The sequence below is a fragment of the Thalassophryne amazonica genome, chromosome 17 (assembly GCF_902500255.1).
Source record: "Thalassophryne amazonica chromosome 17, fThaAma1.1, whole genome shotgun sequence".
Taxonomy (NCBI): domain Eukaryota; kingdom Metazoa; phylum Chordata; class Actinopteri; order Batrachoidiformes; family Batrachoididae; genus Thalassophryne; species Thalassophryne amazonica.
In genome coordinates this window covers 11,114,920-11,137,633 of record NC_047119.1, presented here as the reverse complement: position 1 = coordinate 11,137,633, position 22,714 = coordinate 11,114,920, and the positions used below count along the sequence as shown (strand labels likewise).

The 22,714-nt window shown below is 40.2% G+C and overlaps 1 protein-coding gene and 1 long non-coding RNA gene across 2 annotated transcripts in view; one reads left to right on the top strand and one right to left on the bottom strand.

Annotated features, from left to right (window-relative positions):
- The window catches only part of col5a1 (procollagen, type V, alpha 1), a 247,044-nt gene that overhangs the window by 19,907 nt on the left and 204,423 nt on the right, over window positions 1-22,714 (bottom strand). The window contains exons 39-57 of the mRNA XM_034192658.1: window positions 21,322-21,429; window positions 21,088-21,177; window positions 20,632-20,685; window positions 20,301-20,408; window positions 20,091-20,198; window positions 16,080-16,133; window positions 15,879-15,932; window positions 15,660-15,767; window positions 15,502-15,555; window positions 15,211-15,318; window positions 4,070-4,123; window positions 1,372-1,479; window positions 1,228-1,281; window positions 1,066-1,119; window positions 882-935; window positions 742-795; window positions 543-650; window positions 282-335; window positions 114-167 (exon numbers count right to left, since the gene is read on the bottom strand). Coding sequence (XP_034048549.1) covers window positions 114-167; window positions 282-335; window positions 543-650; window positions 742-795; window positions 882-935; window positions 1,066-1,119; window positions 1,228-1,281; window positions 1,372-1,479; window positions 4,070-4,123; window positions 15,211-15,318; window positions 15,502-15,555; window positions 15,660-15,767; window positions 15,879-15,932; window positions 16,080-16,133; window positions 20,091-20,198; window positions 20,301-20,408; window positions 20,632-20,685; window positions 21,088-21,177; window positions 21,322-21,429 — 1,440 coding nt within the window. The remainder of the gene's footprint in view (window positions 1-113; window positions 168-281; window positions 336-542; window positions 651-741; window positions 796-881; window positions 936-1,065; window positions 1,120-1,227; window positions 1,282-1,371; window positions 1,480-4,069; window positions 4,124-15,210; window positions 15,319-15,501; window positions 15,556-15,659; window positions 15,768-15,878; window positions 15,933-16,079; window positions 16,134-20,090; window positions 20,199-20,300; window positions 20,409-20,631; window positions 20,686-21,087; window positions 21,178-21,321; window positions 21,430-22,714) is intronic.
- Window positions 3,209-10,252, top strand: LOC117529795. The gene is made up of 3 exons (XR_004566103.1): window positions 3,209-3,221; window positions 6,071-6,073; window positions 10,176-10,252. It is a non-coding gene; the product is annotated as an uncharacterized LOC117529795 (long non-coding RNA).

The window sequence follows — 22,714 nt, the reverse complement described above, 5'->3', positions numbered from 1 at the left end:
ATCAACTGGCTGGTAAATAACTCCATTTGTCTTTGTTACAGCATTTCTCTTACGTGCTCCGTCAGACAGTTCAGAACGTTTGAATAAGCTGAGCTGGTGCTGAAGCTACTGACCTTTTCTCCTTTGACACCAGAGTCTCCTTTCAAGCCTGGTAAACCTGGAGGGCCCTGAGAGAAGGAGCAGAGAAGAAAGGAGATAACTGAGAGAGATTCAAATCAGTCGCATGCATCCAAGTACATGAAACATCTGATCTTCAAAGGTATGGAGTTATTTCTACTCACCATAGGTCCTGGAGGTCCATCTGGGCCTGGAGGACCAGGTAGACCTTGTTCTCCCTGCAAAGAAACACCAGGTAGAGTGTTTTTAGCTCCTAAGGAGACACTGGTTTCTATAAACAGCGCAGTTTTATTACATTCAGCAGTTTATTGGAAACCGTTTATACAATTTTGTACACTTGTTCCTCGCACATTTTCAGCAGTATTACAAAACTTCAATATGTCTCTGTGATAAATGGGTGAGAAAACAAGAAACAGTGTGCTTACAACGGGGCCAGGAATACCCCTGAGGCCTTCCGAACCGGGCTTGCCAGGAGATCCTTGAGGACCAACAGGGCCTGTCTTTCCCTGGGGACCTTCTAAGCCAGACTCTCCCTTTAACACACAATAGATGTTTTCATGTAACAAAAACAAAAACAGACTCCAGATAATTCAATGGATGAGTTGTGAGTATCCAGTAACGTACCTTAGCTCCTTTCTCTCCTTGTCTTCCTTCAGGTCCTGCTGGTCCAGGGGGTCCCTATTCAAGAAGATGTCAGAGAATGATATCAGACAACACAAAGGTAGAACATTCTAGGATTTGGAATTTTTAATGACGGCACTTACTCTCTTTCCTGGTGGTCCGGAGGGACCAGACTCTCCAGTGGGTCCAGGGGAACCCTTTTTTTGTTGAATAAAACAAAAGCAATTTTCATTTTGCTATTTCACTTGCATTTTTCATAACAGAGTTATTTTTACAAATGACCTGGCTGTGGAAAAGTAATAAAATAATCTGATGTGCATAACTCACAGGCTGACCAGGCTCTCCATCATCTCCTTTGTCACCAGTTGGCCCGTCTAACCCCTGTGGAAAAATTGAAAAGAACGTCACTCATCTTGCATTGGATGAAACAGAGGAATTTAGTTAACACAGCAGATCCATAGATTATCTAAATGCTCATGTTGTACTTACAGCTGGACCAGGCTCTCCAGGGGGTCCAGGATCGCCAGGGAATCCACTTGGGCCCTAAAAATGAATTAAAGTTTCACTGTAACACATCCAGCTGATGTTGCTACGGCCATAACAATATATATATATAAAACTGGAAGAACTTACAGGACTGCCTTTGGGACCATCATCTCCAGGGGGACCTTTAGGTCCAGGAGGCCCAGCAGCACCAGCTGGACCAGCTTCTCCTTTCTCTCCTCGCTCTCCTCTTGGACCCTGGAATAATAAGTCAAAGTCAGCTTTATTGTCCATTCTTCACATGTACTAGACATACAAGGAATCGAAATTTCGTTTCTCACCTTCCCTCTGTGATGACAGGACAAGACATTTCAACAATAAGGACAACTATTTAGTATTTAGTATTGGTGGTTGTTCGCAATTCTAATTTGTTGAAGCGACATAAGCGGTTAGAAAACAAACAAAAATATAACAGACTTCTTCACCAGCCGTGACTCAGGGCACCAAAGACCAAAGCCTGACTAGCCACATGGAATGGTTTAAACCTCAGCCCTCTGCCTGATATTGTGGGTACTGCGGTCATACATTGGTGTGCCCACATTTTTTTATTCGCTGAGCACGATTGGGCCCTTTGGATGTAGACCATGCCATGAAGCATGAGCCAGTGCCCTCTCACACCTCACTCCAGGAACGGGCCTCAGTATTTCTGTTTCAGGTGAGGTGACAGAAACAATAACCACTTTCTTCATAAGGGTCTTTAAACCCCGTTTTCCTAGCGATCACCTTGTGAGCTGCTTGACTGGATTTTCATACATAGGTTTCATGCCATTTTCAGATGGTCACACTCAGATGGTTTGCACTTAAAATTTAACCTAGCACACCTGGGATGAGGAGCAGCACCTACCTACCGGACTCTGCTGTGAAACAGTGGATTTCTCCCTTCTGTGTAAGAACCAGCTCAAATAATTTCTATGATTGGAATTAGACCAGAATATCAACAGATGGATTGAGCCACAGTGTGGGTGTTGCTTCAGAATGTCTTGGTGAAGATGGAACATGATCAGAAGGTGAAGGTCTCAATTTAGCAGTCTCGTCTTTGTTGTATGAGATTTTGAGTAGTGAATTCAAGAAACCAGATCACCAAAAAAGGGGGATGAAATTAGTTTTAGAGAGTGACTGAGTGCATCCTTAGAAAGAGGTGAGAAAACTGGGCATCCAGAAAGAGCTCAGATTGGCACTACTGCTCTGTTGTGTGGAAAGAAGTGAGCTGAGGTGATTTGGACATGTGACCAATACTTCCTGGTATCCATTGGAAGGGTTTTGGGGCATTTGCTTTTATGAAGACACCTAGCTCAAAATATCCAAGAGGAGTTATAGATCGCATCTGGGCAGGAAAGACCATGGGATCCCCTCAACAGGAGCTGGAGGATGTGACTGAGGAGAATGACATCTGGACTACCTTACTTGGTCTGCTGCCATTATTACCTGAACTCTAGATAAGTGATGGAAAAACGATGAATGATGACCAAAAAGGGACATTCTCTGGGCTGAGGACACCAGTGACTGGAGAGGTCCAAGGGGACCCTCCCCCCCCCCAACTCACCTGGCAGCAGCAGACAGACGGCTAAATTTGAGAGGTGGATATGGACTAGCTGTCTGCCTGGGTGGTTGCCAAGCAGGACTCAAGGTAGGTTTGTGGTGTGATGGATGTGGTGATGCATGGCACCAGTGCATGCTGCCAGATCTCACCTGACTTGGATTCAAACTTTGACAAACCTGACACGACTCCATACCTGTGCATGAAATCCAAGATCATAGCCATACTCCAACTCTACCCACACCGCATGCATGCCTAAAGGGGCTCAGTCAGCTAGCCTGTGATTTGACGTTAGTCATATTGAGGGGGTTTGGTTCATTTAGGTTAACAATCCAATTGAAAGTGATATGATAAATTTGACCAACAAATTTGGTTTTCAATTTAACTTCATGATTTGAAGTTGGTAAAAACCAAAAATGTCATTCTGACTAAACATATCATTTACTGTCGTGTTCTGTATTGTAAACCTTTTTGGTATAGGATGGTCTAAGCAGAGGGTCACCCCTTTGAGTCTGGTCTGCTTGAGGTTTCTTCCTCAAATCATCAGAGGGAGTTTCTTCTTCCCACTGTTGCCTGTGTGCTTGCTCTGGGGGTTGGTAAGGTTAGACCTTACATGTGTGAAGCACCTTGAGGCAGCTTTGTTGTGATTTGGTGCTATATAAATGAAATAAATTGAATTAAATTGAATTTTAAAAACAGGTTCTACATGTCACTTTAAATGAATTTATTAACCTGTGTTGACTCAACAAAAATGTCTTAAATTGAGCTCCTTGCCATAAACTAAATGGAACTTCCCCCATTTTTTCCATTTAATACTATTTAATACAGTTATTTTCCCAGGTAGTAGGAATAATACCAGTTTTAGCACATCTGAACTCCCAGAGATCACCATTCTAATAAAGCAACCCCCAACATTTTTGAGATTCTAACACAAAACTACAGCTTGCCTGGCATTGAAACCTCTACTTTTACTCTTGAGTCAGAGTTCTTTACTGAATCGAGGCCTCAATGTTGAATGTGCATCACCTTCCATCGTGGACAATCAACAGTTTCCAAAGAAACATGGGTTGTAAAACTGAGTATGAATTAGGTGATTGGATGGCCTGCCCTTTTGAAACAATGAATGCCCAACCTCATTACACAATCAAACTTCTCACAAACAAAAGCTCATTGTTGGTTGCCACATTGTCCTTCCAGTCACTGATTGTTCTCGCTCATGTTAAGACGGTGGAAGATAATGCAACAACTTACTGGTGGGCCAACTTCTCCCTGAAGACCTGGCTCTCCTGTTTCACCAGCATCTCCCTGGAAAGAAAGAAAGAAAGAAACAGAATAAAAGATAAGTTGTGAGGGATTGGGGGGATAAATTGTCAGAATAGTGATTTGTTGATCCAGCATGGTTTCAAAAGTCCCATCATTTTACAGGAGACCTCAATGTCCCGATGTACTTGTCACCTAAATGAGGTTTAAAAAGAGATGACACAAGAGATTTTCATTCATCAAGTGGAGGCAGATTGGGCGGCTAAAGCAGTGAAGGAGTTGACCTCACTGTTCTACCAGGACCCTGCACATACATCTTCTCCTGCTCCTCCTGCTCTATGGATAGTTTCCCTGCCACCTCACCTACACGTTGGACACTATCATTATTCACCCTCACATAAGGCTACCTTGTAGCGACCTCCTGGATCGCTATACTGCCAACTTACTTTGTTACACCTGTTTGTCAAAAAAAGAGAGGAAAAACTCTGTTATGGATAAGGAGGCCACAACAGCACAGTTCAACAATATCATTGCCAAACTGTGCAGAGATGTGTTAAGATAAAACTCTGGATTGAGCAGAAGACTATGTAATCTAACTGAATTATCCAGTAAACTGTGTGGAGACTCTAATTAGAAATACAGCTAGGCAATTCTACAGGAACAGAATTACAGTCATAGCAAATATTTAAATGGGATGCTAAAATATGGACATGTATTGCTGTCATTGTCTTTCCATTACTGTAATATTTCCCAGCATCTGTTGCTTTGTTTGTGAAAAATCTTTTTTGCTGAAAATAACAATGAAATAACACTAAGGGCCCCTTCACACATAGTGCAAATCTGGTCGATTTGTGCATAAAGTGCACATGAAGCAGGAATTGTGGGCAAAACGTGCAAAATCACAGCTGCCTCGTACACCTGTTGCTACAACTATTTCCACACACCAGCGACTGAAAGACAGAGTGTGCGCTGTGCAAGCCCATTGAACCATCTTGCGGCAGGTGTCGGCCAAATTCCAGGTGATGCGCACGAACATCTAACACCGCTCGCATGGCATTTAGAAAATGTGTGGCCATTGACACTATTAACATGACAACAGTCAGCAGACAATCACTGTGGTGCTGGCAGTGAAATTTGTCTACGTGCCCCATGAGTGTGGCTTTGCAAACAAACACACTGACACGGTGGTGTGTACACTGAACTGACAGGAGGTGTGGCCGTCGACAGAAGCAGCTGTGGAAATCTGTCAATCTGGACATCCCAGCAGGACCACATGTCCTGTGTTTGGATGGACATGGATTAACAACTGTAACTGTGATGCGCGCGTGGCTGCTTGCTGTCATCACGTGGACATAAATAAAAACATATATTTTGTGGTGACGGGCTGCAGCAAGCATGCGCACGGCGCTGATATTGACAGGTTGCTCCCAGGTTGAAACGGACTGTCAGATCATAACACGCAGCAGGCGATCTGACTGTCACGTCACCCACGTGAGCTCTGTTCCACATGACACAGCGTCAGTCCAGCGGTGCGGTGTCCACAACACACAAGTGTCGGGCAGAACATGCGCGCAACTGGCTGGATGCACCAGACCAGTAGATGTGGACATGAGAAGAGCAACCTGCTTCTCATTCATGTAATTTCATGACTACATCTGTGATCATGGGTCATCTACAGAGGAACAGACGGATCATATTTGTATTGCGCGCCTGATAAGACGAATTCAATAAAATGTGGTGTTTTTACATGTTGTGCCGTTTAAAAAAAAAAATACGTCCATGACCTTCCTGATATGTGGCACTTTCCCGCAGCTATCATAGGATAGTGATCATAGCTCAGTGGTAATGTTTCTGACTGACAGTCAGAGCTTTTGGCGCGGGTTCAATTCCCGTGGGTGGCATGTAATTTTTTTTTTTTCTTCACAACAGCTGCGGGATGTATAACCCGCTGTGAAAAGCTGCTGTGTTCCTGCGTGCACAAAACTGCTGCAGCATGTATTTTTTTAAGTTTTTTTTTTTTTTTTTTTTCACAGTAGATGTGTAATGTGGTTACACATCACACAGCTGGTGGCACTTTGCTCCTGCATTCACGAACCATTGCGATGTTTCGTGGTTTGCTCATATGAGCTGGTCCAAAAGGTGTCACCCTGAGTTGTACATATTCACACTGTGTAAAGAGGCCCAGAACCTGGTTTTTAAATTGTTGACATGTTGGTACAAAATGCTTAAGAAGTACTGCCAGTTCAGATGATTTTTCTTTATTTTTTTCTCTGCGCTGATAACAGTGGAGAACGTGGCCAGCAAAAACGTAGATGAGTGGGTGAGTGTGTGAGTTTGTCCATCCCAGCCAAACTGTGTAGATGATAACTCAAAAACAGCAAATGCTCTCATCTTGCAGCTCATCAAATAAAAAAAAGTACATAACACAAATTAACTGATTAATTCATGGTTAACGTTGTTGAACCAGATCAGTCCCAAAAGTGTTTTGCCTGTGTAGTATTCCATAGAAACATCTGTGCCACCCCTGAGCAGAAATGTTCTACTAAATGTGGGGAGATATATGATGTACAAACTTTATACAAAATATACAACAGAAAGGAAAATGAAAACCAGAATTACAGAATAATTAGGAGGTGACAGTCTGGTGTTTAAGTAGTGATCTTGAGACCAGAGGATCATGGGTTCAAACCCCCCTCTAGCCAGAAAATCACTATGAATCCTTGGGCAGGGTTCTTAATTCCCAATTTGCTTCCCATGTGTATTGAGAAATGTGCGTGGCATCACCCTGACGTCGGTGTGTATGGTTGAATGCAAGGTATGATTGTAAAGCACTTTGAGCTTCTAAATGTGCTATATAAATGCAGTCCATTTACCGCTTTAATAAATAGAACACGCGGACGTGATTGGTGTCAAAACATCTCATTGATGTAAATTACTTGTAGCTAACTCAAAACATTCGAAACATTTCAAATCCTTTGAAAGATTAGTTTTTCAAACACTGTTCCGGAATCTGCATGAAAAAAGGTTCAAGTTGGATGCAAGCCGGTAACCTAGGGCATCGACCCAATGTCTCTGGTATGAGGTGTCTTCAGAAGATCCTTGGCTACCGCAAGAGTGAGTCTGACTCAAATGAGAGGTTAAAAAGGGAGATTCAGATGAGGAACATCATTTGTATTGTGAGGGAATGCAACCTACGACATTGTAACTATGTAACATGTTTCCCTGCATGCGTTCTCGCACATAGGGGAGTCAGTCTTGACATCCCTAGGGGCTGCACTCTAAGAAATAAAATGTTGAATTTAACTGATAAAGTTAAGGTAAATTTTTCCACATAACACTGTCAATTAAGTGCAAAACAATATTGTAGTTGAAATTAATTAAATCAAAGGAAACATTATTACTTAAATCCCTAAAATTAACAATTGCAAGTATATTGAAAATAATACTATTAATTACATTTAAAACCCCTGTGTTTCTTTTCTTAGAGTGTGGAGAAGATCAAGGGGGTGCCCACGTGTCATGTGTCTGAAACAGGATACTTTTTGAGAAGTAGGGGTGGACCGGTTGTCTACCTCAGTGGTTGCTATTCAGGACCCAAGGTGGTTCCGTCTTGAGGTGGATGCAGAGATGATCAACATTGATCTGACCTTTATGTTTAGGGGATGTGATGGTCAAGTGGTTAAAGCGTTGGGCTATGGACCAGAGGATCCTCGGTTCAAATCCCAGCCTGACCAGAAAATCACTAAGGAAACTTAAGCAGGGTCCTTAATCCACTACTTGCTCCTGGTGTGTAGTGGGCGCCTTGCATGGCAGCACCCTGACACTGAGGCATTGATGTGTAAAGAGCTTTGAGCGTCTGATGCAGATGGAAAAGTGCTATATAAATGCATTTATGTTTTTTGTCTTTAGGTCTTTCACTTACAGTTATCATTCCCCTCTTTGAAAAGCAATGATAAATCAGCCCAAGTCCAACGTCAAAATCTCATCCTCCCAAGAGGGCAGGCAGTGGACTGAGCGCACATGCACAAAAAAGACTGCACTCAATATTAGCAACTGTGTTTTTTAACAAAAATACCAAATAAAAAATCCCTTGTGGTGCACAGCAATTTTACTTATGACTCCTGAAAGTATGGCAGTATCTTTAGCAGGGGTGCACAGGCGCTTGTATGTAATAGTTGCTGCTGATTAAACCCTGTGAAATCCTGCTCACGGTACCGCACGGCTGCTGGGAGAAATCTGCTGAGGACAAAGAAATCAAAAGCATGAAAGACAGCTGCTCATCACGCCAATATGAAGGATGTCTTTACACAAAAGCCCTGCGCTTCAGTCGCTGTCAGCTCCCCGGGCTGTGTAATAACACGCCGGATCAGCTGAAGCCCGATTATCCAAAAAGAGTGCTAAGTGTGTTTGCAGAGGAAAAGGACAGGCTAACCTTGGGGACATTATAGGGCAGCAAAGGTGATGCTATTGACTGAAGTACACAAAACAAATCACACCGTCACTACAGACAGAAAGTGATGAAACAGTGCACAGCACTGCACTCAGCACTACTGCTGCCAGACTCTTCATAACAGAACTGCAAAAACAAATGACAGCGGGTGCAGATTTTCATAAGAGCCTCATTTTTAATAATACATTTATCATTTTGGAATTTCAAGCAAAGCGTGGTGCCTTTTGAGTATTTATTTATACCCTTACTCCACCCAGCAACACTACTGATGGTGATGACAGCTTGTCCATTAGATTTACTGTGCATCTGTGGCTTTGGCAGAAAGAAAAAGATTGTGTCCTGTTGAAAAGGGAGACTCATATAAATAGGCATATGAAATATTAATGGCTGCAAAACCTTTGTAAAGCATTTTCATTCACAGCCCCCCACCACACAAAGGCTAAAAAAATAAAAAATAGAAATCTCATAAAAGGCAAGTTGTGTGTGATAGGTGCCTCATAACACCTTGAATGCAAAAATGCAAAATATGTGCATCGGGATCTTCTGGTCGTCATCTCCACTCTGTATGCTGCAGACAGCAATATCTGTTGAGGATTTATCTCTGTGGTAAAATGCATTAAAGTGTATCTATCTCTGGACTTTTTTTTTTACACTGGGCCTTATTTAAAGCCGCAGTGTGTAGGATTTAGTGTCATCTAGTGGTGAGATTGTAGACTGCATTACGCTGTTGCTGGTAATGATTTTGTTTCCTTGGTGATATGGATTTATACCCGCTTGTCAGATATCTTGTGATGACCAAAATGTATTATCTTCTAGTTCACAAACATGAGGGTTTTCAAACTGCAGGGTGGAGTTCTACCATGATCATCCATGATCCAAAAAAGTGCAAAGATGGTCTGAAATGGCTTAATCTGGCTTGCTTGCCAACAGCCTGGCTTCTAAAGTGCAGACCTGGCAACAGCCTGGTTTATAAAGTGCAACCTTGGCAATCCACCAGATAAAGAAACCAAGAGGCTGCGCCCTCGGCCAGAACTGCAACAAATGCTATTTCGGCTTCAAAGTTTTACCCCAATGGGGCACGTTCAAACGAGTTTGAAGCCGTACTCATGAGGAATACCCCGTTTTTAAAAACATTCCAACATGACTGAAGCTATTAAGATTATGAACACCTGGAGCATACCACATGCTAGCAACAATTTTGCCAATCGGGATGAAATTTTTGAACAGTTTGAAATTTTGACACCGATTACAAAACTGGTGCAGATGGTGGTGTAACGACTACATATACCAAGTTTGTTCAAGGTTGTCAAAGATGGATCAAGAAGTTACTGTGATGCTTTAAAATGCACCCCAACTTGTATGCAGGATTAAAAGGGAAGAAACGTCTCTCTGTGGAATAGCCCCATTAGCATGCGCTTGCATGTAGTAGCCAGTGCAACCACTGATTCCTCTTCTTTTCTCTTCAGTCTTCCAGCCGCGGTGCAAAAACGTGACACATGGTATAAGTATGTCCCTTTTGGGCTACTGTATCAACATGGCGGTGCAGCATTGAGGCCTCCATGAGGGGGGCTGCTCCAGTGTAGATAAGAAGGCCTCATTTTAAGCTCATGAAATCACATTGATCCATTGGTGAGAGTAATTATACAGTATGCACAGATGGTTATCAGTGCTATTCTTTATTTCTGGTAATTAACACCCCTAAATCCTACACACTGTAGCTTTAAGGATTTTCTTGGGTTCAACTTTTCACTGGGAAGAAAAATTATGATAACCAGTCCAGTACTGACTTACAATCCAAACAGCTCTACAATGGAAGACAATGGGATGAGCTCAAAACCTCAACACTAACTGCTTCTTGTTGCCAGTGAATTGGTAAAAATGTCATTAGATGTTACTGGTAGCATGGAGAGGATCGCTGTGGAGGTGCACATGCGCATGTTTACCCCAGCAAATGTCAAAAAACTTTTAAAAACAAGAGGTTATCAAGACAGTGGCTTACCTTAGCCTTCTTCCTGCTTGACACTCTTGAGTAAGTCCACACAAATTGATTGTAGACAAAGGGCTCATTCCTGTTATGAGCCGAAGAACGAGTCCCTCATCGACAATCGGCTTGTATGGACTTTGCTAAAATGGGAAGAAGGCTAAGGTAAATCACTACCTGTATAATTTATAATTTTAGAAAGTTTCAAGCATGCACACTTGTACACCCTAATTTGAATGAATTTGTTTTTTGTGTGTGCGATGTGTCTTTGTCTATACGTTCCATCTTGTTTTTTGAAGGTAGTTGTGTCTCTCCTTGTTGATGAGCCAAAAACAATTTTCCACCTTCGTGGACGATAAAGATTTTATTCTATTCAGTTCTATTCTATTCTAGGTTGAAAAATTCTGGAGTTTTCCTTTAATACAAATGTGCATTTTAAAGATTTCTTCTTTCCTTTAGGACTGGGCATAAATCAAGAAAAAAGGTGAGTAAGAGGAATACATTTCAGCAACAAGTCAGCCTCCAAAGCAGGAAATTGCATCGAGTGGATCTCATGCACATTTAAAAGCTGCAGACAGCTTCTTAATGGGCTCAGAGGATTCAGGACTGACTTCTCATAAGAATATAATGTTCTTCACGATAAGCACAGCTCTGCAAACATGATTATAGAACACTAGAATTATATTTACAAGGGCAGGAGATGTGCAGTTATTACTTGAAAGAGTGTTGTAGGAGACAGTGAGGTCACTGTGCTTTCTGGGTGTAATGATGCACACATAATGGGTTTAGCAGATAGTGATATCTGTGCAGTTAGGCTGCAGACTGTACAAGCGTAAAACACATTTTCTTTGAAAAGCCTGTATTTTTATTATTGTGTTATTACTGCATGAGCCATATCCGACAAGACAGTTTGTAAAAAAAAAAAAAAAAACATATAAAGAGGAGAATCCCAAAATTAACTACAGATCTGTGAGCAAGATCACAAAATGATGCCCCAGCTCTGCCGTACCAGTTGCTTGCATGTATTATATGTCAGTGGTGAAAATGACAAAAATGTTTTAAAAACAACAACAAAAGACCAATTAACTCCACTTGAAAACAGTGGACCAGAATTATTTTCCTGAATGGTATGCCACATGGTGAGTAGAGGTGGGCAATACTGGGAATTTGGTATTGACTACCAAGTAAATACAGACCCAGTATCGCTGTTATCGATACCGATACTGATACATTTTCATATTTAAGCTTCATAGATCCAAAGGATCCAAAAGACCTAGGATAGAATTTTGCCGAACATGTACGTGACAACAAAATACTTTATTATCATAATCAACATTTTTGTTTAAAAAAAAAATCACTCAACACAAATTAAAACAAAATCTCCTGAGGTATAGGGCTCACAAACCACAATACAAGGGTGCTCTGCTCTGTGTTGTGTGACACAGAACAGCGCTGCTCTTACAGACAGAGAGTAGACTTTGATGAATCTGTATGCGCAGCAGTCAGTGTGTGCGGGAGAGGAAAAAAGCTTGAGTGTCAATCTTTTTACACGAGGATCGTTCAATATCAATACCAGCGTTGGTATTGATATTATCGATAGTAGGATCAATCCGCCCACCTCTAATGGTGAGCAAAGACAATCCTATCAGCTATCAAATAATTGCCATTGCTCATTCTTTCGTTAGAGGATTAGCTTTTTAGCTATCTTTGAAAATCATGAAAGGACCAATTATCATCCACTATATATAGTTTCGCTAACTTTCAGACAACTAACGTTTTTTAAAACGATATAATTTAATGGTCAATAAATTCATTAATTAGATTATTAAAATTATTTCCATGTGTATTTTTAGTAGTTAATATTTGTTAATTAGGCTATTCCACAGAGCGCTGTTACTTCCCATTTCGAAAATGACAAAAATGTTTAAAAAAAACAACAACAAATGTCCAGTTATCTCCACTTGAAAACAGTGGACCAGAATTATTTTCCTGAATGGCATGCTACATGGTGGGCAAAGAAAATCCAATCAGCTAACAGCTAATTGCCATTTCTCATTCTTTCGTTAGCGGATTAGCTTTTTAGCTATCTTTGAAAATCATGAAAGGACCAATTATTATCCACTATATGTAGTTTCGCTAACTTTCAGACAACTAACGTTTTTTAAAACGATATAATTTAATGGTCACTAAATTCATTAATTAGATTATTAAAATTATTTCTATGTGTATTTTTAGCTGTTAATATGTCTTAATTAGCCTATTCCACAGAGTGCTGTTCTTTCCCATTTTGAAAATGACAAAAATGTTTAAAAAAAACAACAAAAGTCCAGTTATCACCACTTGAAAACAGTGGACCAGAATTATTTTCCTGAATGGTATGGTACATGGTGGGCAAAGATAATCCAATCAGCTAACAGATAATTGCCATTGCTCATTCTTTTATTAGTGGATTATCGTTTTAGCTATCTTTGAAAATCATGAAACGACCAATTATCACCCACTATATTTAGTTTTGCTAACTTTCCAACAGCTAATATTTTTTAAAAAGATACAATTTAATGGTCAATAAATTCATTAATTAGATTATTAAAATTATTTCTATGTGTATTTTTAGCTGTTAATATGTCTTAATTAGCCTATTCCACAGAGTGCTGTTCCTTCCCGTTTCGAAAATGACAAAAATGTTTTACAAACAGGAACAAAGGTCCAGTTATCTCCACTTGAAAACAGTGGACCAGAATTATTTTCCTGAATGGTATGGTACATGGTGGGCAAAGATAATCCAATCAGCTAACAGATAATTGCCATTGCTCATTCTTTTATTAGTGGATTATCGTTTTAGCTATCTTTGAAAATCATGAAACGACCAATTATCACCCACTATATTTAGTTTTGCTAACTTTCCAACAGCTAATATTTTTTAAAAAGATACAATTTAATGGTCAATAAATTCATTAATTAGATTATTAAAATTATTTCTATGTGTATTTTTAGCTGTTAATATGTCTTAATTAGCCTATTCCACAGAGTGCTGTTCCTTCCCGTTTCGAAAATGACAAAAATGTTTTACAAACAGGAACAAAGGTCCAGTTATCTCCACTTGAAAACAGTGGACCAGAATTATTTTCCTGAATGGTATGGTACATGGTGGGCAAAGATAATCCAATCAGCTAACAGCTAATTAGCATAGCTCATTATTTTGTTAGTGGATTAGCTTTTTAGCTAACTTTGAAAATCATGAATCCCATTTCAAAAAAATGTTACGTTACTACCATGCAAGGCATCAATTTAAACAAAAAAGTCCAACTATATCTCATGGAATATGTATGTGCAAACGTTGTGGGTGCATCAGAGTTATAATAAAAATAGTGGTTGATGCCCCACCCACCACCCCTTTTTTATTGTAATGTCAAGACAAAATCAGTTCCAACAAAAGTGAATTATGTGAGCTATATTTTTTTATTCCATAATAATAATATAAAAGACAATTAACAGAGTGTGAGGTCTGTACGGGTAAATATCAGACCGAGGTGTTGACAGTATGGCCGTGCAAAAAACACAGAGGTCTGATATTCCCATACAGACCGAGCAAGCGAGGTTAATAATTTGTTTATTATATGGCTGTTCAGAGCTGTGTTTTCATCTTGTTGGCTCGTTTGCTGTTAATTTGTCCAATTCAAACTTGTCAGTGTAATAAAATTCGCTTGGAGAATGGTCCTCTTTGTCACTCATAATTTTTGTTTGCTTTTTGTTTTGTTTTATCTTGCACCAAGCCGCAAATCTAATACGCGATCCAGACAGATTGTTATAGTAATGGTCTGATATGGGAAAATATCAGACCGGAAATCAGCCAATCAGTGCGCACGTACAGTCGTAGCCCTATAATAATAATCATTTCTTTGTACGTGTGCTGGCCGTAGACCACACAAACACAGTTGCAAATGATCATGCAATATTAAAATAATTGTAAAACACAATTACTCATACTTTTAAGTCACATTTTTCTTAACCAAAATTTTCCATCTATTATCATAAAAATTTTAATTCATCACATATTTCATGTAATTCTGAATATTTATGAGGTTTTCAGCATTTTAATGATTTTATGATGCATTAAATGTGCCTCAAACATTTGTACAGGACTGCAGGACTGAATTATTTTCCTTCATGCACATCTTCATATGATATGCTACCGTGGTGTGAAGTTTAATTGAAAATCCATCAAAAGCTTTAGGAGGAGTTGTGCTCCTGAGACTCCTACATACCCATCAAATTTTTGTTAGTCGGGATTGTAACAAAAATAAAAGGGATGTGTGCAAGGTTGTGTTTGTGTGAGCTTGCAAGAGGAAAAAAAGGTGCAATTTTGCACTGAAATGGGCACCACCTGATGTCGTGACACATGGCCTCAGCTCAAGCAGGATCACGCGGAACAACATGAGGTACAAAACAGGTGTGAGGGACAAAAAAAAAAAAAGAAGAGTGCTCCGAACAGGAAAGTGAAAAAGCATTTGCAGCTTTTTTTTTTTGTTGTTGTTGTTGCCTGCAGAAAACTAGCAGCCACGGTGAAGCCATAACACAAATAGAAACTGAACACTGTTGTCTTCCACACAGCCTGAGAACACTCAGGTTATATTGTAGCTTTCTGCATTCCCAGCCATTACTGGTGAAACTAATCGAACCAGAAATAAATAAGCGGCTTACTTTTTCTCCAACAGCACCGGGGTTTCCGATACCTCCAGGAGGACCCTGAGGGCCATCAGCTCCTGGGGGTCCTGAGGGGCCTCTGGGCCCAGGTGGGCCAGGTGGACCCTGTGGAGGAAAGGAAAATGGTTAAGATATAAATATCAATTGATACTGTTTGCAATACAACAGCGAAAAAATATGACATCACATAATATTAAGCAAATCTGCATGTGTTTTGGGCCTGTATTGGGTTTACTGTCTTGCTTTCAAATAACAGCCAAGAAGCTTAAAAGTCTCAGATGTTCTCACCATTTGACCAACGTCTCCAGTTTCGCCTTTCTCACCAGGTGGTCCAGGTAATCCCTAAGAATCGCAAAGAGAATTTAATTACTGTGTGCGAGTATTTTATAACAAACATATTTTACATCCGCCACCATTTCCATCACTGTATTTATTAAGGTTTGCACCTGTAGCCCAACAGGACCTGGTGGTCCAGGGAATCCTCTAGCTCCTTCGTCTCCCTTCTGGCCAAACAGACCCTGCTGACCTCTTGGACCAGGCTCGCCATCTGCTCCCTGCACAGTGGGATGAAATGGGAGGTTATGCTTGAGCGATGATTATTTGTATGTTGGCCTTGTAGATAGTTGGGATGTTACGCAAACAAACAATCCAAAGTGGACACTTACAGCAGGACCAGGTGCTCCGACAGGTCCTTGAGGGCCAGTAGGACCGGGGGGACCCTGCAGATGTGACAGGAATTAACCAGCTGTCGTATTCTATATGAGCTTTCAAAAGTAATGCATTCACAACAAGAAAACTGAACATCACACTGTCAAGCTGTAAATTATGCACAAATAAATTTCCCATTAAAATATAAATCAACTTACGTGCTCTCCTTTGTCACCTTTGCTTCCCTTCTGGCCCGGCTCCCCGATTTCTCCCTAAGGAACAAAATGATCACAATGGATAAAGAAAAACTAACAATAACCCCATAAAAAGTGTGTAATGGCAAAAAAATAAACATAACAACAACAACAACAACAACAACAATAATGAATCCAACATTCTTTTGGATTCTTGCTTAATAAAGTATTTTTTTTTCCGGGTAGCCCCAGTAGGATTTGGGCTACCAACATGTAGACCTGGACTCTATTTAACACTACATTTCTGTATATTTGGACAAGCCACATCAACTGCAGTGTCCCTGTCCACCTAGCTGTAAACAGGTACCAGTACCAGCCTCGGTTGGAGAATTAATCTACATCCCATCAGTACATCCCAGTAGAATAGTTAATTCTGTTGGGTTTGGATTTTGCTGGGGGGGGGTTTCTGAGTTTGTGTCCTTGATGTCCAAGTCCTTTGCATCTTTCTCGTTCGGCATCCCAGTGTGTGTGTGTGTGTGTGGAAATGAGCCTGTGTGTGCCCCCCGTGCTCCTCACCTATTTGTAAGTTCACCTGTCACTGTCAGGTTTTCGACAGTCACCTGTTGTTATTTTTGGATATGAATCCCTCTCATTTTGATGTTTTTGACAGTTGCTTTTCTGTTCACCAGGACTTTTTGTTACAATTGGGATTTTTGTCACGTTGATGTTCTTGCCATTGTTTGTCACTGTCACGTGTGGAGATTAAACACCTTGTTTTTCCAACCAACCCTCGTGTCTCTGGCTACCTGCATCATGGGGTCCAACCTTCTCTTTAGTGGTCCCAAACCATAACAAATTCATACTATTTCTAACTGCTTGCATCAGAATTTGGGATACATGTCGTCTTCACATGCTCTGGGTGACTGGGAACAGAATACTGCCAAATCTGGACACATTGAGCTTTGAGTGTTTGGTCTCTTCCTGGAGATTTGTTTTCTCTTAAATCAAGGCCTTGGAGTAGTTGTCCAGTACCTTTAGACCATACTTATGAGTCTAACTGTGTGTAAATATTAGCTCATAAGATCCTTTTTATCTGCACGGCAAATACCCTCTATATCCCCTTTTGTCAGTGTGCACTGCCGGGCACGTTGTTAGGCCAGTTTAGAATGAAGGCATCCTTCAAATGATAAGAGATTATCTTGTTGATCCTTCTGTAGAGTGTTTTAGATGTTATGACGAATCGGTCCTGCTTCTGAATACTAAAGGGTCACTTTGACACCTCCTGTCACTACCATAAACTCATTTTTCCACAAATTATATGAGCTCAGAAAGTAAAGCTGAGGCAAATTCACCTTGCAAAGATCTAAAATCAATTCAAACGTGAAGTAGTTTCACTGTAGACTTTTTAAAGGAAGGAAAAAGATTAGAAGATATCTGAACTGGATCTCAACTGCAAAGTTTTGCGTCTTTGTAAGTTGGTAGTGTGCACTTGTATTGTAAATTAGCAAAAACTTGAAAATATTACGTTATTATATGCTGAACAAAACTTCCAACGCAACACTTGACATGTCGCACACCCTGTATAATGAATTAAACACACTCCACATATTCTACTAAACACTCCCTTCAAATTGGGAGGTCTATTTAAGATGCCGATGTCCTCGCTTTGACATCTATCTGTCAACACCACCGCTGCTGCATTAACATTGCTGCCTCCACCCCAGTATGCACCTGTAGACACCAACAGGGGAAATAGGTACACCTCATCATCACTCCCAAATATCACAAGAAATAATCTCCAGGGAGTGATGAGGTCAGAGCCAATTATGTTCCCCTGTTGCAATTAATAGTCCCAAATGTGAGTTGTCTGACTGAGCTTGGTACAGTTCACTACAAATCCAGATCTTCTGTTGTTGCAAACTCAGTTGTCATCTTGCAACTTAAAGGACAACTCCAATATTTTTCAACGTAGGCTCTATTTTTATACATTTTGTTTTTTTGGTCATGTTTTCGCGCTGTCCAAACATGAATTTAATGGACAATTTCTGGACTTAGAATCAAACACCACTACATTCTAACTAGCTAATTAATGTTTTTGGTTGGGGGCAATCAGAAACATTCACCAAAAACTGGTTCTAATAGCCACTGTAGAGATGAAAAACCTTTTAAGATGACCACCTGTATAGCGTATTACCTTTTCCTCTTAGACACCAGCTGGCACTGCTGTCGACTGATTGATTATTACAGTCATTGGCTGATGAGAGCACTGGACTGACAGAAGAAGCCCCTCTTGGTCAGTCAACTTGTAACAACTCAGTGGACATCAGCGCCACCCTACAAGGTTTACTCTGAGTATTTGTGATTGCCCCATCTGATAACATTAATTAGCTGGTTAGCCTGTGGCACAGTTGGCATTCTAAAGCCATCATGCAATGATTAAATTCATTTTTTCTACAGAGTAGAAAGTTGATCTCCAAAATATTTAAAATAAGAGCCTATATTGGAAAATATCAGAATTCTCCTTTAAGTGTCCTTCGGAATCAAGAAAAATGCTGAGTTTTCCAAAGCAGCTTCCTGCAGACCCTTGGGACATCCTTTGGTTTGTGCAGTAATTATAGTAACAGGGTGGAAACAATGTCAGAGGTGTTTAGTGTGGCGATATTGACACTATTGTCGGAAGCAATGTGACTGGTCATTGGTGCTGTCATTTTATCGATAACCTCCAATATAGTGGAGAAGCTTAACTCAAATTTCCATAACAATTGTGCATTTTGTGATAAAAGCATCAAATTTGGCACACATATTCTAAATTAATGAATGGTTAGTTTCACATATGGGGCCATCCTGGAGCTGACCTCTAATGAGCTACAAGGGTCAATAAAGAATTACACAGGGGTCAAATTTTTAAAATGCTACAATCAGGTTGAAAACTATACCACATTATTTTTCTGATCATAATGATTCCAAAAAGGTATAGTATGGACTATCTATGACTGAATGTTCTGGAGTTATGAGGTAAAAAGAGCAACAATTGTGACAAAGGTCAAGTTCAGTTTGTACAGGGGTCAAAACTTAAAGTTCCTCCAATTTTGATAAAAAATGATGCATATTATTTGTTGAGTTAATTGGGTTTTAAAAAGGAATAGTTTGCACCATCTGTCATGCGTAGATATCGTGTTACGGAGTAACATATGCCACATGTCATAGAATCTAATGGACGTCGAACTTGTTTGACCTTTACTTTGGAGACCAAACATTTAACACTGTCAAAACTATTCCATTTATTAATCCTTTTATTTCAACCAATAATTTGCATCACTTTTTTTTTTTATCAAAATTGGAGCAATTTTAACTTTTGACCCCTGTACAAACTGAAACTGACCTTTGTCACCATTTTTGCTGTTTTTACCCCATAACTCCAGAACATTCAGTCATAGATAGTCCAAACTATACCTTTTTGGAATCATTATGATTAGACAAATAATGTAGTATAGGTTTCAACATGATTGGAGCATTTTAAGATTTTGACCCCTGTGTAATTCTTTATTGACCCCTGTAGCTCATTAGAGGTCAGCTTCAGAATGGCCCTATATCTGAAAATAAACAATAATTAATTTAGAATATGTGTGCCAAATTTGATGCTTTTATCCAAGAATGCACAACTGTTTTGCTATGCTGCCCTACTAATATAATTGATTGCATTTCCTTACAACATGCATGGAAACTCCATTAACGTCAATATAGTGTTTAACGTCCTACAATGAATTTTCACCACATTTCAAAATATTTGGTCAAGGAGTAATACGGCACAACAAGCAAAGCTGTAGATTGAACATTCTGCAAAAATCTACTGCAAGGAATACTTGGGACAATAGGTGGAAAGATGTCAAAGTTCCTACTGAAGGAGCCACAACCCTAAATCAATGTGTCCGATGTTTTATCAAGTTTACTAGTATATTTTTGATATTGCACTGGAGGATTTCCACTTCTGTTGGATAGCCTCATTTCACATGGGCAATGTTATCAATAAGATACCTTGTCTCCATCCTCTCCAGGTGGTCCAGGAGGGCCTCCAGGACCTGGCAGACCAACAGGCCCTTGAATGCCATCTCTTCCAGCTGGTCCTTGAGGTCCTTTCTCTCCCTAAAATGATGTTTTTGTATCATAAATAACACATTTCAGCCATCACAGAAGAAAAGTTGCCTTTTTAATGTTAAATACACAGCAGTCACTTCATGTTCTTACCGGTCCACCTTTCTCTCCAGCAGGGCCTGGAGGTCCCTGGGGGCCAGGCCGTCCTGGAAGACCTGTAGGTCCAGCTGGACCGGCAGGACCACGCTCACCAGGCGAACCCTAAAACACCAGTCATCAGAAGTACTGCGGTTAAATGTAAACTTGACAGCAATCACTCTTACGTAAGTAGAAAACGATGCATATCATTATATTATGCAAGCATCTGGAACAGCTGAGGAATGGAACTTTGTTGTCAGCCCAATTCCCAGATATCGGACACAGGACATGGAAGGTGGGAATGTGTTAAAAAAGCAGACTGACTGAAGTAGTGGTTTGTACTCACAGCGGGACCAGGTGGGCCGTGAGGACCTTCGTTGCCTTTCAGACCGTGAGCCCCCTGTAGAACGAAAAAAATGAAGTCTTCAGAAAACAAACGTGAGGGGAACACATTTCAGTTTATTTACACATGAAACAGGTGCATCCCTCATTGATGAAATCCCAATCAGGGAGCAGGAAGCTATTTCTCTCACTAATTTCCTTGACATTTGCAAACAGAAAATAAGTTTTAATTAAATAACTACCAGGCTATGACACTGCCAAGTTAGAATTTAAAATGTTAAATTACCCAAGTAAACAGTGCAACTGTTCTTCAAAAAAACCGTCCAGGGATCTCAAATCATGTCTGACAGTTGAGGTTCACCACATCTTTATGACAGTATAACAGTCCAGAACTGTTACGCAATAACCAAGCTGTGACAGATATTGGATTTCTAAGAAGCCATTTAACTGCAATACTAACCACAGCACCGGGCAGACCTCGCTCTCCGGAGAAACCTCTTGGCCCAGGAGGGCCATCCTTACCTGCTGGGCCAGCAGGGCCTGGATCTCCCTGCAAGGTAAAGGACAAACCTATTAAAACTGTAAAATGTAACATGATGGCGCAACATACGAGTGTTTCTGTTCAATCACCAGTATGATTTGGCATAAGTGTGTTTTTCTGAATTTTAAAAAGAAATGAAGCTCCAGAATTTACCTTGGCTCCTTCTTTCCCTGCTGCTCCTGGTAAACCCTGCTCTCCAGGAGGTCCTGGTGGTCCAGGGTGGCCCCGATCTCCCATTGGTCCAGTCTCACCTGTGGGTCCCTTTAATTAAAAAAATAAATAAATAAATAACACAATGCTAAAATACCTTCAGCCGTATGAGCATTGTCTTCTTTATAATTTGTAGTTTTTTAATTAAATATTAAGATTTTATTATTTTACATACAATTTGTAGATGTTCAATGAAGCCCCTTTATCAATCAATCATAAACAATATTATTGTTTTAACGCCGTCTGCAGGAGGGCGTGCGCGCATGTGTGTGTGTACATGAGCTTTTGACCAGAGTGGAAGTTAGCTTTGAGTTAGCGGAAGTTAGCGTGTATGCTGATATCCGCAAAATATCTTGTAAAATCCTTCCAGAGGTGTTATCATGTTATATCAATCCTAAACAATATTTATGTTTTAACGTCATCTGCAGGAGGGTGTGCGCGCGTGTGTGTGTACATGAGCTTTTGACCAGAGTGGAAGTTAGCTTTGAGTTAGCGGAAGTTAGCGTGTATGCTGATATCCGCAAAATATCTTGTAAAATCGTTCCAGAGGTGTTATCATGTTACATCAATGATAAACGATATTTACGTTTTAACGCTGTCTGCAGGACGACATGCGCGTATGTGTACATGAGCTTTTGACAAGAACGGAAGTTAGCTTTGAGTTAGCTGAAGTTAGCGTGCATGCTGACGTCCCTGAAATGTCTTGTAAATCCCTCCGGAGGTGTTTTCAGGTTACAAAAACAGCGTTTTCAGTTTTAGAAGTGGTTATTTCTCGCGAACGTTTACATAATTTATGACACCAACGGTGCAATATTTAGCCAAACAAGAAGCGACGTTAGCATCTAGCAAAACCAGGAAGTGATGCCACCATGCTAGCATCTGCTAAATGTTTTGTAAATTAGATCAGAATAGATTAGGTTAGGTAGAATTTTATTAATCCCTTGGGAAGACTCAGGGAAATTGAGATTCCAGCAGCATTGTGTAGCAGCACACAGGGTAGAAGCACAGAGAGTATCAGAAGTGAAATAAATAAATAAATGAAACCAGGAAGTGACATCACTACGCTAATGTCTGCTAAATGTTTTGTAAATCCTTCCAGAGGTGTTATCAGGTTAGAAAAACAGCATTTTTAGTTTTAGAAATGTTTATTTTCCTGCATTTATATAATATATATGACAAGAGCGTTGTTATATTTAGCCAAAATGAAGTAAAGTTAGCAGCTAGCGAAACCAAGTGTCGTCACCACGCTAATGACTGCTAAATGTTTTGTAAATCCTTACAGAGGTGTTATCAGGTTACAAAAGCAGTGTTTATTTCTTGCTCGCTTTTACATAAC